Source organism: Trypanosoma conorhini (assembly GCF_003719485.1).
Source record: "Trypanosoma conorhini strain 025E chromosome Unknown Tco_14.4_contig_00011, whole genome shotgun sequence".
In the NCBI taxonomy this organism is placed as follows: Eukaryota; Euglenozoa; class Kinetoplastea; order Trypanosomatida; family Trypanosomatidae; genus Trypanosoma; species Trypanosoma conorhini.
The window spans coordinates 52,984-59,770 of record NW_021704096.1 but is presented as its reverse complement, the minus strand read 5'-3'; the positions used below and the strand labels follow the sequence as shown (position 1 = coordinate 59,770).

The following is a 6,787-nucleotide window of genomic DNA, read 5'->3' as shown; positions in this document are numbered from 1 at the left end:
CGGGGATCCGGCTGCTGGGAGAGGAGTGGGAGGATCATTACATCTTGGGTCAGCCATTGGAGGCGTTTGATGTGGCCGTGGTGGTGTCCTTTCGGTACTTTATTCCAAAAAAACTGTTGAGGCGGCTGCCCCACACCGTCAACCTCCACCCATCGCTGCTGCCGCGTTATAGAGGTGCGAGTCCCATTTTTGCCCCGCTCCTCCGCTGCGATGACGTTGGCGGGGCGAGTGTCATCAAGCTGCTGCCGGAGCAGCGGCTGATGGACTCCGGGGACGTGCTCTGGCAGCAGTCGATGCCCATCCCACACGACATGAGCATCCGTGAGTATCTTCCCCGTGTGACAAGCTTGGGGGCGACGGGGCTGTGCGAGTGCATTTTTGGTGCCGTGCCTTCTGCCCGGGCACCGGCACAGGACTGGGGCGATGCGGAGGACGCCAACGATGCGGAGGACGCCAACGATGCGGTGGCGGATGCCGCGGTGTCTCCTACTTGCGACTGGCCCCGCACCTTCGACGCCCGCTGGGCCTCCGCGTGGCCGCAGAGTTACGACGTGCACTTCACAAAGGACCCCTACCACGCCCCCCTGCTCCCCAGGGACAGGGCAGTCATCCGCTGGCGCAGCATGACCGCCGAGGAGGCGTACGGCACGTGGCGGGCCTTTGTGGGCGGGGAGTACTACAACCCAACTGTCAACGCCACACTCGACAAGGGTGCAACACCGGTGCGGGAGCAGCTTCTGCGGCGGTTGCTGGATCGGGCGGCACGCGAGATAAAGAAACTCTCTCATCATCGGCGGTGCGAGGATGAGACGGCACAGCTGGGCGGAAGTGAGGTGAAGGCCAGTGAGGAGGGGGCCGGTGGGACGAAGGAGGCGACAGTGGCAGAGTTGCCCTCGACGATGGAGCCCCACCACAAACACCTCCATCGACATCTTCTTGTCAGTTGCACCTTCACAGACGCTGTGCACCCGAGAGACGTCCCCAGTGCCGTTTTGCGGGAGCTGCACCAGCTGGAGAGAGGAGAGGTTACCGTAGTAACGCGCAGCGCCTATCAAGAGTACCAACACCAGCAGCAGCAGCATCAGCATCATAGCATGGAAGTTTATATTGAACCTGGCAGTGCATATTTCCCAAGGTCAGTGGAGGAAATGTGTGCGGTGAAATGTCGCGAGGGATGGTTCGTGTGGCAGGCCGCGGCTTTGAAAGGGTCGACTTCACAGCCAGCGGATTTACTTCGGAAGGGCATGGCAATGAAAACGGGTTTACTGTATGCTGGTCTATTTGTGGAGAATAGTACTGAAGCGCGGGAGTCCCCTGCCGTGTAAGCCTAACGATACATGCGACGGTTTGAATTGCAGCTTCCTATGAGACGCATTGCGCGGTGGCGTTTGTGGCCGTCGTGCACGTTGGGTGTTTTGGTGCTTTTTTTGTTGTTGGAGGAGCGTGAACGGTCTAATTCTTTTTTTTTTTGTGTGTGTGGTGCCTATTTCTGCATCTGCTGCTGGGGCCCTCTGTGCCCACTCTCTCCTCCTCCTCCACGTCCTCTCGCCGCAGGAGGAGGCGAAGGCAGCGCTAAGTAATGGGTATTAAAGGGCGAAGGAAGCGGCTCCGTGCGCGGGAGCTGAGGACGGACGCCGAAGACGCTCAGTGCGACGCGCGGCGGGCTGTGGGCCGCCCCTGCGGCGACGCCGACGGCGACGAGGAGGCTGTTGTGATGGCTGGCGGGCCCCTGCGGCCCCGCACGGATGCCCACGGTCTGTCGTGCATGAAGAAAACTGACTTCTTCAACATGCAGGACATGGACTACCTGGACCGCATTGCGGAGGAGCACGCAAATCGCCGCACTAGCCACATCCGCAAGAGGGGGCGGGAGGTGGACGTTGACGCCGCCATGGCCCAGACAGAGGAATTGCTGCAGCACCACTACGGCAGCGAGGATGCCATTCAAGCCCTGCTCAATCGGCCCAGCCGCGCTGAAGCAAAAGAAAAGGAGGAAGGATTGCTTGAGCGGCGGCGAAGTGTGGGCAAAGGCCCACGCTTTGGGCACCCCCTCATTGGCATCGATTCGCATGTCGTGCAGGGACTCGAGGCGGAGGGCTTCTACCGCATGACGACTATTCAACAGCGCGTTGTCCCGTATGCCCTGCAGGGCTACGACCTCCTTGGACAGGCGAAGACGGGTTCTGGAAAGACGCTTGCCTTCTGTGTTCCTCTTCTGCACGCCACTCTCAGCCTCGTCCACAGGCGACCAAGCGCGACGTATAGTCTGCTGCTTGCCCCCACAAAGGAATTGTGCGTGCAGACGCATGATGTTTTGAGGTCCATTTGTCAGCACATTCCCAATGAGGTTGCGGCGTTCTCCGTGCAGCTTATTACGGGCGGGACGAAAGTGACCGAAGAGCGCCGGCTATTGGTGGCGGGTGCCTCCATCGTTGTGGGCACGCCGGGTCGCGTGCACGATCACGTGCAGCACTGCACCCACTGGGATCTCGGGCGGCTGCGCTTCCTCGTCCTTGATGAGGCCGACCGCATGCTGGCGGACGGGTTTCAAAAGGACCTTGACGCGATTGTGCAGCGCCTGCCGCAGTCTCGGCAAACATTTCTCTTCTCCGCAACCAACTCCAAGTCCGTGCGGGACCTCGCACGGCTGTCGCTCTCCCGCACCCCACTTTTTATTGCGACCACCGGCACTGCCCCATCCCTGGTGCAGACGGAGGCGCGCGACGGCAGAACCGACGCCGTGGCGAAGGCGCCCGTTGAGTTGCCGCCGTACAGCTCCTACGCAGATCCGCTTAGCGATGACGAGGCGGACGCCTCAAGGGAGTCGAGTGCGACGCCGCACCGCACGGAGGGAGACGCGGAGCCAATCCCAAGCACGCTGCGTCAGTTCTGCCACGTCACGCCCGTTGACAAGCGGTTGATTTGCCTCTACGTCTTTGTGAAGCGCGTTGCCCGCACCTCAAAGGCGATGGTCTTCTGCTCCACTGTCGCCAGCACAACGTTCCATTTCCAAATGATGGGTTCTGTTGGGTTCCACAACGAGGTGATGATGCTTCATGGTCACATGAAGCACCGTCAACGTGTGACTGCGTTTAGCGTCTTCAACGAATGGAAGACAGGCGTGCTCTTCTGCACAGACGTGGCTGCCCGCGGCCTCGACATCCCAGACGTGGAGTGGATTTTGCAGTACGACCCGCCACTTGACCCCACCGAGTACATCCACCGCATCGGACGAACCGCACGTGCCGGGAATGTCGGCAACGCCCTCCTCTTCCTCGCGCCGGAGGAGGTGGGTTTTGTCCGCTACCTCTCCAAGTTTGGCATCACGCTGGAGAAGTACCCGATGCCGCAGCGGCTGCCGGCTATCCAGATGAAGTTGGAGCACGTCCTGCAGCTGGACCCCATCGTCGCGAAGAGTGCCGTGAGTGCGTACCGGGCGCACGTCGGTGCGTACCAGAACCACCTGCTGAGGGAAACCTTCAGCATCCGGCGACTAAACCTGGCGGAGCTCGCCCAGAGTTTCGCCCTCACTTCGGCACCGGGCGTCTCACTGCCGAAAAACGCGGAGGAGGGGAAGCGGCAGGAGTACGTCAAGGGCAAACTCAGGTCGCTGAATCGACGTCGGCATGAGGCGAAGAAATACTACGAGGCACAGAAAACGAAGCTTCACTGGACGCCCGACGGCCAGTTTGTTGGCGCCGTTCCACCAAAGTTTTAATGGACTCTCGTAGGCTCCCTCTGCTCCTTAACGTGTTCGGCTAATGAGGCCGGGGTGGGATGCCGGGCCACCTCGCCTCCGCTCCTTTTTTGATATACAGTGCACGCTATTGCCCGCCACTCTTGCCGTGGGCACGCGTGCTCTCCCGCACACGGTGCCCCCTCCTCCTCACTGGGCTCGGCAGGGGGAGGGGGTGCAGGCCGTTGTTGTGCTCCTTCTACCCGAGAACGGTCAAACCGCCTTGTTTCTTCCGCTTTCTTTGTTTTTGCGTCGTCGTTTCTCGCGTGTGGCGCAGCGCCGTTAAAAGTGGGCGCACGTGACGCACGATTTATGGTGCTTGTCCCTGCCGGGGCAATGCCCCCTACGCCGCGGCGCGGTTTTGGCGTGGGCCCCGATGACCTCCACCTCCCCGTCGAGTTTTTGGACGCCGCCCACCCGTTTCCTCCCGCACCGCGGCAGGACGACGGGCCGTACCAGCCTCCAGCCATCGACCGCCTGTACTCAGGGAGTCTCACAGTTACACGTACGCGGATTGTCATTTCCCTCCTCCCCGACGAGCACGATGGCCGTGGACGTGGGCCGACGCCCTGCGCCGAAGCGGGGGCACGTGAGGCGGTTGTCTTCAGTGACGTCGTCGAGGCGGTGACTGGGCTTGTCCGTTGGGTCTCCGCCACCTCGCGCCGCACGCTCTGGTACTCGCTGGAGCTGCTTGGCGGCGCCCACTGTGTCGTCTTCAGGCCCGACGGGACACGGGTTGCGCCGCCCCACGGCAGCGAGGGCGCGCACACGGAGGCGGGGACGGCGGAGGCTCTCCCGCCGTGGGTGCGCCGCGTCGCGGCCGCCACCGGGCAGCCCGTTGAAGTGGGCCTCTGGCCGGGCGGCGAAGGCGGTAGTGCCAATGATTTTGACGGCCTGCCACGCTCCACCTTTGCCTGGGGGCCGCTGCAGAAGCTGGGCGCTACGGGGCGAGAGGGCGGCTCCCGAAGTGTTGAGGAGACAACGATGGGCCCCGATGGGGTGGGGTGGGAGAGGCAGCGGCATGACTGCCTGTATGAGGCGCTCTCTGCTCATGTTTCCCTCATGCGTGAGGAGCATCTGGACAGGGAGGACATCCTGCTGCGCTGGGCAGCGCCACTCGTACGTCTGGCACTCTCGCCATTCCTGTCGACGGCCGAGGCAAAGGCGCGAGTGGGAACGAATATCGCACAAACGTCCCTGAGCCTGCGCGGCGCGCCGGCGTCGGCGGAGACGGAGGTGCGTGATGAAGGTGGCATCAGCATCGCGGACGAAGTGGTGCAGCTGCTGGCGGAGGAGGAGGCAGTGGCACGGATGAAGTTTGAAAAGTACGCAGTCGCCGTGCGGAAAGGCGGCTCTGGGAGCCAAACCTCCGCGGCTTACTGAGGAGCAGCGGCAAGATACATTTCACGTCTCAATCCTCCTTGACTTGCTTGTGTGTGTGTGTGTGTTTGTTTTTCTTTTTGGTTTTCGTCGCACCTTTCCCGCTCCCCGCCATCCCGCGACTCCGAGCTGCCTCCTCCCACCCCCTACTCCTTCTCGCCAGCAAGCTGAACGGCTGTCGCACAGCTCCCACAGGAACCCCACGACGTAACAGGGGCGGGAGCGAGTGAAGGGAGTTTCTAGCTATATCCTCTTGCGTCTGCGGTTGCTCCTTCCTACACGCCGTGCGGGTCGCAGTAATGGGGGACGAGGAGGCGAGGAGGCGGGACATCGCGGCGCGCATCGGCGCAGCCATCCGGGACGCCCAGTACGCCCTGACCGTCAACTCCCCGCAGCGCGTGCCCAACGCGATGTCTGAGTCGCACGCGGCCCTCGTCGCGCTCTCTGAGTACCTCGCGCTGCCAAACGGCGTCCCAAAGGCTGCCGCGGTGGCGAAGCGCATCGCGAAGGTGTGGCGCTCCATCATGGCGCTGCTGCACCACGGGGGAAGCGCGGCGGCGAGCACCACGCAGTGCGACACCGCCGACCTCCACGACGAACTCACGGGCCACGAGCGCTCCATGCTCCACTTTCTTGACGAGGCCGCCGACGATAGCGAGCTCCAGAGGCTGCGGGAAAAACTCGCCGGCCTGCAAGAGGAGCGTGACGGCGTCGCCGCGCTGCTGCACGGGGCCCAGCAGGAGCTCGCGACGCTCAAGGCGTCGATAGACAGTCAAACGCGCGACTCGCCCCCCTCCACGGCGGAGTTAGAACGCGTGCGGAACGAGAACAACAATTTAAGGGAACTCCTTCAGGAGGAAGTTCTGAAGGCAACGGCGTTGGCTGAGTCCTTGAGCGAGTCTAACGCGCAGCTGCACCAAATGCGCCTCACAAATGCCGCCATGGAGGCCTCCTTGGAGCAGCACCGCAGCGACCTCAAGGAGAAGGAGAGGGAGCTGGCAGCCGCGGTTCGAGCGGCGTCGAGGGCCGCGGTCTTGGCTTCGCCGGCGACCGACACGGACGAGCTGGAGGCGCTTCATCTCCAAGTCAAGCTGCTGCGACAAGCACTGCGAGAGTGCAGTAACAACTCTGACGCCGCAGAGATTAAAGCAGGCAAAAAGACATTGGTAGATGTCGAATACGAACACCAGGAACAACTCCTGGCGATGAAGGAGACCCTAGAGGCACAGTGCAAACGGGAAAGCAACCTTACCCAACACATTGAGAACCTAAAAAAATTCATCGTTGAGACGGAAAACGAACTTGCGCACGCGCGGCAGCGCGCCGAGGAGGCGGAGCGTGTTTCCCAGGAAACGCACGGCACCGTGGAGCGGCTGGCCACCCTCGAGGCGGCCCTGGAGCACGAGCGGGCGCAGCACGCAGACGAGGTCGAAAGCCTCCGTGTGGCGCTTGAGCACGCGCGGCAGCGCGCCGAGGAGGCGGAGCGTGTTCCCCAGGAAACGCACGACACCGCGGAGCAGCGCCACGGCGAGCAGCTGGCCACCCTCGAGGCGGCTCTGGAGCACGAGCGGGCGCAGCACGCAGACGCGGTCGAAAAGCCTCCGTGTGGCGCTTGAGCACGCGCGGCAGCGCGCCGAGGAGGCGGAGCGTGGCGCCCAGGAAACGCACGAC

The 6,787-nt window shown here is 62.8% G+C and overlaps 5 protein-coding genes across 5 annotated transcripts in view, besides 3 other annotated features; all 5 read left to right on the top strand.

Moving 5' to 3' along the window:
* Positions 1-120, top strand: part of Tco025E_00503 (methionyl-tRNA formyltransferase) — a gene marked incomplete at both ends in the record, with an annotated part of 1,128 nt that extends 1,008 nt beyond the window's left edge. The window contains one exon of the mRNA XM_029367444.1: positions 1-120. This exon is cut by the window's left edge and continues 1,008 nt beyond it. Within this exon, the coding sequence (XP_029232517.1) occupies positions 1-120 (120 nt within the window).
* Positions 121-260: 140 nt separating this feature from the next.
* Positions 261-1,325, top strand: Tco025E_00502 (methionyl-tRNA formyltransferase; the record flags this gene model as incomplete). The annotated part of the gene is made up of 1 exon (XM_029367443.1): positions 261-1,325. The coding sequence occupies one exon, from the start codon at positions 261-263 to the stop codon at positions 1,323-1,325; it is 1,065 nt and encodes a 354-aa protein (XP_029232516.1).
* A 195-nt stretch (positions 1,326-1,520) lies between these two features.
* Positions 1,521-1,545: a microsatellite.
* Positions 1,546-1,579: 34 nt separating this feature from the next.
* Positions 1,580-3,718, top strand: Tco025E_00501 (putative ATP-dependent RNA helicase; the record flags this gene model as incomplete). Its single annotated transcript, XM_029367442.1, has 1 exon — positions 1,580-3,718. One exon carries the CDS (start codon positions 1,580-1,582, stop codon positions 3,716-3,718), a length of 2,139 nt encoding a protein of 712 aa, XP_029232515.1.
* Positions 3,719-4,048: 330 nt separating this feature from the next.
* Tco025E_00500 (uncharacterized protein) lies at positions 4,049-5,119 on the top strand (the record flags this gene model as incomplete). Its single annotated transcript, XM_029367441.1, has 1 exon — positions 4,049-5,119. One exon carries the CDS (start codon positions 4,049-4,051, stop codon positions 5,117-5,119), a length of 1,071 nt encoding a protein of 356 aa, XP_029232514.1.
* A 48-nt stretch (positions 5,120-5,167) lies between these two features.
* Positions 5,168-5,188: a microsatellite.
* Positions 5,189-5,204: a sequence feature (A-rich).
* A 211-nt stretch (positions 5,205-5,415) lies between these two features.
* Positions 5,416-6,732, top strand: Tco025E_00499 (uncharacterized protein; the record flags this gene model as incomplete). Its single annotated transcript, XM_029367440.1, has 1 exon — positions 5,416-6,732. The coding sequence occupies one exon, from the start codon at positions 5,416-5,418 to the stop codon at positions 6,730-6,732; it is 1,317 nt and encodes a 438-aa protein (XP_029232513.1).
* Between the last annotated feature and the right edge of the window lie 55 nt (positions 6,733-6,787).